This window comes from Agrilus planipennis, unplaced genomic scaffold, assembly GCF_000699045.2.
Source record: "Agrilus planipennis isolate EAB-ADULT unplaced genomic scaffold, Apla_2.0 scaffold220, whole genome shotgun sequence".
Lineage (NCBI taxonomy): Eukaryota > Metazoa > Arthropoda > Insecta > Coleoptera > Buprestidae > Agrilus > Agrilus planipennis.
Genome location: NW_020439189.1, coordinates 381,157 through 392,891, shown reverse-complemented (window position 1 = coordinate 392,891; position 11,735 = coordinate 381,157). Strand labels below are relative to the sequence as shown.

Genomic DNA, 11,735 nt, shown 5'->3' with positions numbered 1-11,735 from the left:
CAGGCCTGACGCTGGAAGCTGGCGGAAATTTTAAAATGGCGTGGATGCGCGGTGGCAAAAGTAGGCAGTTTTAGGTATAAAGATTGCAGCCCTCATTCTTCAGTATTCCTATCAGGGGCGTAGATTAAATATTTAAAAATAGGGATCAGTGAGCAAGTAATAGACAGACAAACAGAAGAACTAATTGTTGATGTTGGTGACAGTGATAAAGATTCTCATGATGAGAGTGAATGTGAAAACTAACTATAAAATAAAAGCAATAGGTTAATTTTTTCAAGTCATGTTTTTACATTATTTTCTAGTACGCTACTGTCCTATCTGTATTAATACTATTATTTACGCCTACTGACAGCTTATTTGTGTATCGGTTCCAAGTGACTTACCCAAATAGGTCATAAATGGGCAAGGACCTGCGCGACCGCTCGCCAGCTTCCTTCGTCAGACCTATACTTGTCCTTGATATTGACCCGCATCTCTACTAATCCATCTTCTGGTAAAGATGCAGCGAAGCAAACAAAATGTAAATGTTTTGCGTAATGTTTTTAGTAATACCTACTACTTAATACCTATTAATCTTTATGCTTACTAGAAAATTTGTTGTCTGGTACCAATAATAGCATGTAAGCACTTCAAAATTGTTAAATTCCTTGCTAGTTCAAGGTTCAACCACTATTAAGTCAGTTTTTTATTTGTCTTTTTAAAATTAGTACACGGGCATGATAATAAACGTTAGTCTAGAGTTTTTTCCGTCGTCTAAGAAGAAATTAAAAACTACTGAAATGCTTAACAAAAAATTGGAAAACTAAATAAAATTTGAATGAAAACAAACATTACTGGGATGCATTCACAATTTTTTTTTGCTGTTTAGACAGTGTTATTGTGAAATACTACTAAGCAATTCAAATTATATAAAATGCGAACATATAAGATGTAAACATTACTAGGAAATGCTAACGAAAACAATATTTACCTTTCTTCTTTTCATGAAATTCAAATTAAGAGATGTATTATGCATCAATATATTGTAAATATTGCATGTTAACAACATTCTCACTCTTTTGCACTTGCATTATTCACTTGTAGCACCACTTTACGTATATTTACCATCACTTATTAATTAAGCTACTATTTTCCTAAGAATAATGGAAAAGATATTTACGAGAACGGACCTTTGTATTTCTACATCGTAACTTGCCTTTGTTGAATTTGAAGCATTCATTAGGCCGTGTTTATAAAAATAAAGCATTTTCTTTCAAGTGAAAGGTAGAAGTAAAAGCTTTTGCTACAATCCGTATTCATAATCTGCACCTTTTCCTTGCAAGGAAATGCTTCGGATAAATAATGTAGAAGGTATAGATTAGTCGCTATCGATTTCGATAAACTAGTTACAATTTGCATTGTGCAATCAACTTGTGCAATGTTGAAAGTTAACAAATTTAAAATGGTTCGCACAATAACGCAGAAATATTTTCATTTTCTGTACAGGTGACATAACTACTCCACATGTTTCGGGATACGCGCCAAGAAATTCTCCTTAAATCTAAATAACGTTGTAAAATCTGATTTTCGTGGTGTACGTCTTGGTTTATAGTATTTTGTTGTACGTAAATGCACCATATCAGCCATAACAAGTACAATACTGGGACCACACAACTAAAGATTAGTCATACAAGTCCTTTTAGATAGATTTTAACACAAAAACAGTCCTAGAAATACATAAATTTTTACGTTACAAGCTGTGTGACGCTTGGACAGCTACTTAAAAGTTGAAAAGAGCGAGAAAATTTGCTGCTTCTTTTTGTAAATACGAATTATGTAAAACATTTTACTTTAAAGCAAACCTTCGAAGCAAAACCTTTTCAGTTGCTTTTTTTTATGCATATACCTTGAAGGAATTATTATTTGAATTGAATTACCATTGAAATACTTTACTATAACGTTACTGAAAAAAATATTTTTCCCTGACTTCAAGGACGAAAGAGGAGTATTTCCTCTTGATTAAGAAATCAAATTTATTCATTATTAGAAAAGGGATTTATCATCATCCCCGGGATTTCCACCCTCGCCTTCCTAATAAACACTAAATGCGATTTCATACCTGGGGGATCAGGTTGCCCTTCCTTCCCTTAAATCAGGAAAAGTCATACTGTCAGGACAGGGGCATTTTCGCTTCGAATGGTCCTATCTGTCCTAATTCGGAATTATACAATCCATTTTAATTTGTTTATTTAATTTCTCTTAAACTATTCCTCTAATAACTTTCAAACGTTGCAAGGACTTTTAGATATAAATGCGTTCTTATTTTCAATGTTTTAATGAAAATTATTCTGTTAATTTCTATCGAATCGACCTCTTTAAACATTGTACCCAAGATACTTACAAGTAGAAACGAAATATTATATTAATTGCTTACACTTGTACGTAGATATAAATATAAGTAGGAAGAATCGTGTTGTGTTTTTCTTTTGTTTTTAAATAAATATGTTCTTCTGTTTCAGTGGTTCAAGGGGAACGATGGCTCGTTGCAAACCAAAAGTAAACAGGCACAACCTGTTGACCTTCCTCACCGTCGTGGGCGTTGTTGGGGGAACTGTATGTGGATGCATAATCAGAGCTACCGCGACCTCAAAATGGACCCCCAGGCAGATCATGTACCTGGAATTTCCTGGCGATCTCTTTCTCAGGATGCTGAAGGCTCTTATTGTACCACTTCTAATGGCTTCTGTCATATCAGCCATCGGTAGGTTCAGATAAACGATTATCTTCAATTAAAATCGGAATATCAATTACAGATTACAGTGTAAACTCTCCAGAAATGAACCTAAAGGATAGACAATTTTGTTATGAAAAGTTTAGGTATAATGTCGAGATTCTTAATGGTACATGTTACAAACGACCTCCGAATTGCAATTAAGTGTACAGATGACGAGAATTATCCCATTTCTCCTTACATATTTGCCGTAATTAATTCATTTCAATTTAGGGCATACATCAGAAATTTAGATAATATTTAACTCTTGGAATATATTAACTTTTGCCATTTGATTGGTTCACTATCTTCTATAAATTTGTTATTCAACCAGAGTTCGTTTAAAATTTCTTAGTAGTGTTTATGAAGTAAGCAATTTCTTAGAAGATCAAGAAACTCTTACTAGGCATAGTTATATTTCTTCACGCTAAGCGTATGCTCTAATTTTCTTCTCTTGGAAAATTGTGTTAGTCATATACCTCATTAATAAACAAAGCCACTGTTATTCGTATGAATAAAAACCTTTACTCTTAGCTTTTAAATTATTTCTTGATTGTTATTATACTTCTCATCATCGTCTTCATTATAATCATTAGCTTATCAGCCCAAATAGTAGTTTGACATGCACCTTACTGCAAACAGTAATAGATCTACCTCTATCCTTTTTAACTCCTGTTTCTCATTTTAATATGTCTCCAACTAGCCCGTTATGTCCTATCAAGGTGTCAGGAAAAAATATTATGAAATTTATAGTAAAAAAAACCATAACACAAATCTGTCGATCTTAAAATCTAACCAATAAATAATTGTTTTTGGATAATTATTTTACGAACCATAAACCGGGATTTTAAAATTTCTTTTGAGGAATGTAGAAATTGTCATTTTTCCACTCCTTATCCTAGATCATATTTTCCGAAAATTAGAACTCCTCTTTATTCCTGTTTCTTCTTCTAGTATCTCTCTAAAGCTCCCGTTTGATGTCTTCTTTTTTCTAATAGTTCCTCCTTTCTAACCCTTTCTATCCATAATATTTTGCACATTTTCCTATAGCAGTAATTCGCAAAGATTTGTTACTCTTTCTTTTCAGTTCCGACATGTGCACACCATCCACATTTCGCACCCATGTAGGTATAGAACAGATTCTCAAACATATCTACACTTTTAAGAATCTATTTCCGATTTCCAAATTAACTGTTCTCCATTCCTTTTTGTAAAACGCGACTGGCAGACTGTACCTGCATTTCCCTTTTATGATGTCTCTACTGTTACTGTATGACATACATCTACAAATTCTGAATTTTAAGCAGCTGTATAGGCTATTTTTCTTAAGATAGGGCTAATGAATTTTTGTTTTTTTTAAGTGCTTGTCGCGGTATGACTTTCTTGTCCAGATTCATACTATCGGTCAAGCCACGGTCAAGTGACGGTCCGGTAACAACAAAGCAAAGTATTGTAGCATAGATTACATTTTGTATGACATTGTTCATTAAGAAAGAATAGTCAAATCACGGTCCAATTAATTAACCGCAGTATTTTTCTTCAGGGATATTTTGATCTGACCGTGACTGAATCGTAACTTGACCGATAGTATGAATTAAGCTTTTAGGACCACATGTGTACCTTTACCAAAAATTAGATTTTGCGGTAGTGTTCTAGACATTAAATATTGTTCATCAATGTATCAACTCACGATTAAGTTCGATTCATATTATCGGTTAAGTCAAGGTTTAATCACGGCCAGATGATAATATTGTCAGAGAGAGATACCGTGGTTAATATTAACTTGGTTGTGAATTCATCGTTCTTTATCGTATGAATACCGTCATATAAAATGGATGCCGCAATATTTTACTTGACCGTGACTTGATCATGACTTGACTGAGTTAGGCTTTAAAGTGCATTTAATTGACTGAACAGTGACTTGATTGTCACTTATAGTACGAATATTACCATATTAAATGTATACTACAATATTTACTTTATTGTGGTCGGACCGTAATTTGACCGTGGCTTGACCGATGGTATGTGTGGAGATTTAATGTGCTTGTCCAGCAGTAATACACTTAATTTTAATGTTTTTATTTTTACTTGTTTTCAGGATCTTTGGACCTTAGCCTGTCAAAGAAAATTGCGATTCGATCAATAGCGTATTATGCTACAACAACCATTTCGGCGGTAATTCTGGGCATTTTTCTGGTACTGACCATACGACCTGGTGTGAGTGCAAGCAAAAATTTCGAAGAAACAGAAGACGATACACAGGCTAGACCTGTCCTAACGGCAGATACATTGTTAGATTTGATAAGGTACGTTTATAACAATTATTGATTTTATATGTGAAAGTGCTATAAAAATATTAAAAATGCTTAGTGTTCCATTGAAATTGTGAAAACATCAACCCAAATTAGGGTGGAAAATTATATATGTTTGGGGTTGGTAATAAATGTATTAGAAACATTGCAGTGATATTTAGATAAAATTACTTATGGGCTTTTATTTATTGCATTGAACTGAAAATAACATAATGATTATTTAATTAAAATGACCCCTATACATTTTATAGTAATACTAGTATATATCGATGCAGTTTATAGCAGTATTAGCATCTAGCAAGGAGGAGATAATTTTAAATAAAATGGAAGCGGCATTGACAAAACAGTATTGTATGAAAATAAATAAAACAAGAATACCGGTATGCAAGGGAAGAAAAAGTAGGGAAAGAGCGAATGTAAAGATAGGAGGAGAAAGATTAAAAGAAGTGGCTGATTTTCGGTATTTAGGAGAAGTCAGATAAGTCAGGATGGATGGAGTAGTAGGGATATAAAGTAAAGATTAGCGCAGAGTTGAGTTGCCTTCAATAAAAAGAATTAATTTCTATGTTCGTGAACGGTTAATTTAGAAATTCGAAAAAGATTTTTAAAGGTGTATGTTTGGAGTTCGGTTTTGTGCGAGTGCGAAACATGGATGGTGGGCACGGCGGAAAAGAAAAGGTTAGAAGCGTTCGAAATGTGGTGTTACAGGCGAATGATAAGGATACCGTGAATAGAGAAGGTTAGAAATGAAGAGGTATTAGAAAGAATAGGAGAACAGAGGACTCTATGGTAGTCAATAAGAAATAGGCAAGATATGTTGGTAGGACACCTTCTCAGGCATGAAGGTCTAGTCAGAGACAACAAGGGTTAAGAGTAGAGGTAGACCTAAATTAGATTACAGTTCGCAAATAGTTAAGGATGTAGGTTGTTGTAGTTTTACGGAAAGATTAGCTCAGGATAGGAAAGGGTGGAAGTGCGTGTCGAGCGGCATGGCATTCTCTCTTCTATCTTCATTTCGTCCGTCTCATCTTTCTCACCCGAACCACCACCCACCCATTCTCACGATTCCTGAAAGCAGGCTGAAGAGGGTCTTCCGCCCTACCTTCCGGCGTAGTCCGGAGGGACTGCCCGCCCACCAGTATTACTGGCTGGTGGGAATGAAACACCCAAAAGTTTTTTTTTTGTCGAACCAGTCTTATTAAGACTGACGGCCGTATAGTGATGATCGATGCGTTCGGTCAGATGCGGATTTAGATACGTTTGGTGCTAATAAGTACATAACAGTTTAAATAGAAAATCTAAATAACTTTCTAATAGATTTCGAGTTATGTATTATTAACATCAATATAAGTTTTTATACAAACATGAGCCTTCGCCAAGGCGGTGAACATTACTTTTGATCTCGTGACCCAACTGGAGATTTCCGTAGGTTATTTTGGATACATTTCCATCCTGCTTATGCATATGTATAGTAAAAGATCTAAATATTAAACAAATGAGATTATACTTTATCTTTATTTCTATTTCTGATTCTAATATGTTTTTAATTAGCCCTTCATGTCTCCCTTTTCTTCATCGATTTTTGTAGCGTATTCTGTTTTATTACTTTTTATCAATAGCATCCACATTTCTAACTTTTACCACCAATGGTACTTTTAAAAATATTTACCTAACCATTACAAAAATAAATTTTTACGGTTTGTTTACCTAAAAAATTTGTTGTTGTTTTTATCTTTAACTGTTCGAAGAATTGCTGTGACTAATTTAATACACAAGTTTTACATTAAGGATGTTTGGGAGGTATGTCAGAATGCTACGAGACAAACTTGGAAAAAAGTATCTCATTCACTTCTAAAACTCTTGTAAAAATTACAAATCGATTCATTAAACCGTTAAAAAGTTATTGAAATTTCAAAAAATTGTAATTTTACACGTCATTTTATGGAGATTCCTTAACCGAACAGATTAAATTTATTTTTATTAACAGAAAAAAAGCTACCAGAAATTTCAAACTTTTATAATAAGTAACTTGAACTCTGGAGAATCACTTTAGCGTAAGGTTATTCAAATTCACTAAATGGTTATCGAGGAAAAAATGAAAAATTAGCTGAAAATCTCGTTTTTACTTGATAATATAATGATAATATTTATAATTGTCTGAAATAAATGCAATTTTAAAGTTTTAATTATTATTTAAACATATTAAAAAGTTTTACGCTCATTATTAATAGAGATTGAAACTAAATATTTTTCTGTTTCGAAGTTGAAATCAAGGCATATTCACTGCCAAAAGTCAGTTAAAAATTTTCTATATTATTCGTTATTTCTTATTTTATTCAAAATTTTTGGTCAAATTCCAAATTTGCTCTCAAACCATATACTTTTTTTAGTATAGATATTATTTATTTACCTCATGATATCCTGCAAAACCTAATTAATCACGAATTTCAAATATTTTTTTTGCCTCCGATTGTACCTCCCAAAGATCCTTAAACTAAACACCTTCAACATCCAATGGTTATCAATTATTTTAAAATACGTGTTGGTTCCGATACATTCCATTGAGTTCATAAAAATTGGAAACAAGTGGATATTAAAATGCAAAAATAGTGTGTCAAGGTTTTAGATTCATGCGATGTAAATTGTTTACTTATACTGAGGTATACCTAAATAATAAATTTTCAGAAGAAGATTAGTTTTATATTTTCGCAAATAATCGTGTAATGGATACTTAATCTATTGTAATTGTTGACATTTCTGGACACTTTATTATATTATATTGTACATAAATGATGAGGGGAAGGTCAAATTGTAGTTATGAAACACGAAAAATCAATATTTATAAAGATCCAAAATAAACATTATTAAATAATTTTACTGGCAGTGAAACCACACTAAGTGTTTAGGTTTTATCAAATTACTCGTTTGAAAATGAATCTAATAGTGATTCCTTTGATTTCTTTATTATTCAGAGGGGACAGCTCTTGTCAATATTAAAAGAAGAAAATCTACCTTGAAAAAGTCTCACACCTTGGGGGTGTTGTTTGTTGTAATAAAATATATCCTTACTAGCAGAAATTACTCTGGTTATTCATATTAAAAAAGTATAATTTTACATATTAAAACTAATTTAACTAAATATAATGTTTATTGTTGTATTCCCTGTGAGTACATGTTTCTTTACAAAGTTTCATTGAAATGTTTTTGTTGTGCTCTAAAGGGGTATCTTCCTGTACAACCAGTCAAGTGGGAAACCAATAACGATTCGTCAGCTCAACTGGGTTGATGTTTTTAAAAATTAATTGACTGGACTTGAACATCAATATCCATTCAAAAATTGACTATTTGACTTCATTTGCTATTTGCTATTTGATGTATAGTAATTTCAATCTACAATTCTTGATATAACTTAACCTAACCTAACCTCATATATTCTAATAAGCAATCAAACAAATGGATTCTTAGCTTAGTGCATTTAATAGAGACCTTCCTTTCGATTTCTTTACGTAAAATTATCATGGTTGGAACATTTTAAGTCATATTCAGGAATGTTTTCACAATCTAGCAAAATAATTGAAGAAATTGACATTCGCGTAACGATCTTGAAAAATTTTGGAATACTATCAACTTGAAAATGGATGAAAAAATCAAGTCGTCTGGAAAAACTTCTTGATTTTGCGAATACAAATACAAATACATACATGCTTGACCCGGACTTGACTTAATATGAAGTCAAGACAAGTCAAGTAAGTTGAAAATCAAGCCAAGTCGCGAATCCGTAGAAACAAAGATGTTGGAACGGTTTCGAATGATGGATGCCCCAATAATATCAGTGCTGCGAATGCCGTCTACGGTGACTATCGTTCCGACCGGATACACCGTGACATGAGATGATTACCATCAACATCAAAATTTCCTGGCCCCAAACGAGCTATGTCCTGATAAAGAGAACAGCAGGCTCTCATTCGTCAGCAAGTCCGCTCCTTCTCTTTCGTACGCATTGTCACAAGGTACCAGAGACCTCCGCCATCTATGCATAATCGTATATGTACATATATATGTTTCTATTTACGAATAGATGTGTAGTAAATACGTACCTATGTATTTATAGTGTCCCTGGCGAACAAGATCAAAATAATGCATTGTTGTTATTATTGTAATGACCTGGGTGCATAATAATCGTCAGATAAGTCAGAGCCGGAGTCAGAATCTTTTCCATTTATGCAGAGCAAGTTTGCAATACATAAGTACTTGAAATTAGCGAAGAATTCCATTACGTTTATAATAAATAGAGATCGACAGACCAGGTGCCAGAGGGTTTCATTCATTTCTGTTTTGTTTTTCGTACGTCTGTTCTTGCATTAATTACATTAGGTAATTTTTTCCATAACACAGTCCAAGTCTAACTCGAACCTCTTAAATGCAGTTACTTGTGCTCGACATCGCTTCTACCTATATTTCTGTCCTTAAGCGCATCTATATTGTCCTTACAATCTCAAATCATGATGTCAGACAATATAAGTACTTCGTTGGTGTTGTCTTTTCCTACCGTGATCTTATAATCTTAATCTGAGCGCTTTTTTGCTATTTTCTATAATATAATACTGAATGCTATAGTGAAAATTTAATAACTGTAGTTATTGATTATCGCTGCGACTGATTTTCCGAAGAAAATTATTAGAAATAGATATAGATAAGACAATATAAGTACTTCGTTGGAGTTGTCTTTTCCTACCGTGATCTTATAATCTTAATCTAACCGCTTTTAGCTATTTTCCATAATATAATATTGAATGCTATACAGAAAATTTAAAAACTGTAGTTATTGATTATCGCTGCGACTGATTTTCCGAAGAAAATTATTAGAAATAGATATAGATAAGACAATATAAGTACTTCGTTGGAGTTGTCTTTTCCTACCGTGATCTTATAATCTTAATCTAACCGCTTTTAGCTATTTTCCATAATATAATATTGAATGCTATACAGAAAATTTAAAAACTGTAGTTATTGATTATCGCTGCGACTGATTTTCCGAAGAAAATTATTAGAAATAGATATAGATAAGACAATATAAGTACTTCGTTGGAGTTGTCTTTTCCTACCGTGATCTTATAATCTTAATCTAACCGCTTTTAGCTATTTTCCATAATATAATATTGAATGCTATACAGAAAATTTAAAAACTGTAGTTATTGATTATCGCTGCGACTGATTTTCCGAAGAAAATTATTAGAAATAGATATAGATAAGACAATATAAGTACTTCGTTGGAGTTGTCTTTTCCTACCGTGATCTTATAATCTTAATCTAACCGCTTTTAGCTATTTTCCATAATATAATATTGAATGCTATACAGAAAATTTAAAAACTGTAGTTATTGATTATCGCTGCGACTGATTTTCCGAAGAAAATTATTAGAAATAGATATAGATAAGACAATATAAGTACTTCGTTGGAGTTGTCTTTTCCTACCGTGATCTTATAATCTTAATCTAACCGCTTTTAGCTATTTTCCATAATATAATATTGAATGCTATACAGAAAATTTAAAAACTGTAGTTATTGATTATCGCTGCGACTGATTTTCCGAAAAAAATTGTTAGAAATAGATATAGATAAGACAGTATAAGTACTTCGTTGGTGTTGTCTTTTCTTACCGTGATCTTATAATCTTAATCTGACCGCTCTTTCGCTATTATGCCATAGTGAAAATTTAATAACTGTAGTTATTGATTATGGTTGCGACTGATTTTCCGAAGAAAATTGTTAGAAATAGATATAGATAAGACAGTATAAGTACTTCGTTGGTGTTGTCTTTTCCTACCACGATCTTATAATCTTAATCTAACCGCTTTTAGCTATTTTCCATAATATAATATTGAATGCTATACAGAAAATTTAAAAACTGTAGTTATTGATTATCGCTGCGACTGATTTTCCGAAGAAAATTATTAGAAATAGATATAGATANGGTAATTGAGTAAATTAACAGTAAACTCTGAAAACACATTTTATATTGAATGCTATACAGAAAATTTAAAAACTGTAGTTATTGATTATGGTTGCGACTGATTTTCCGAAGAAAATTATTAGAAATAGATATAATATAACTAACACATATCCGACATGAGTATTGGAGTCGGGACATGACTAGCAAGCACACGATTTTCAAATTAGTTTTTATAATGCATTGTAAAAATTATTACTATTATTTACAGTTTCTTTTTACAAATGGATCTGGCAACTTCGCATTTATTAAGTATAATATAATATAGGGTATCAGTGCATTTCCTCACTAACATCGCTTAGGCGAGAATTGGAGCAACTATTACTGGCGTCCCATTTAATATATCAAAAGTCCCGCTCAAGAACAGTGTAATAAATGACCTATGCATGTATGTAGGCCTATAATATACCTACTACTTTTATAGGGCAAAAACTTCGCATTTGCTTTATTTTGAAAAAGGTCTACACAAAATAAAGACCGAAAATATCTACAAGCGTGAAAAAAGGAAATAGAAAATTTTTAGTAAAAATTAAACTCATCATCATCATCATAAGGTCGTCAGTCCTAAGACTGGTTGGACACGTACCTCCACTGTTTCCTATCCTGAGCTAAACTTCGCATTTCCCTAAAAATTGAACAACCCACATCCCTAAACAGTCACTTT

The 11,735-nt window shown here is 32.5% G+C and overlaps 1 protein-coding gene across 1 annotated transcript in view; it reads left to right on the top strand.

Moving 5' to 3' along the window:
• LOC108739159 (excitatory amino acid transporter 1) overlaps window positions 1–11,735 on the top strand; it is a 38,704-nt gene that overhangs the window by 17,343 nt on the left and 9,626 nt on the right. Inside the window, exons 2-3 of the mRNA XM_025978069.1 lie at window positions 2,499–2,740; window positions 4,848–5,055. Of these exons, the coding sequence (XP_025833854.1) occupies window positions 2,515–2,740; window positions 4,848–5,055 (434 nt within the window). The 5' untranslated portion in view covers window positions 2,499–2,514. The remainder of the gene's footprint in view (window positions 1–2,498; window positions 2,741–4,847; window positions 5,056–11,735) is intronic.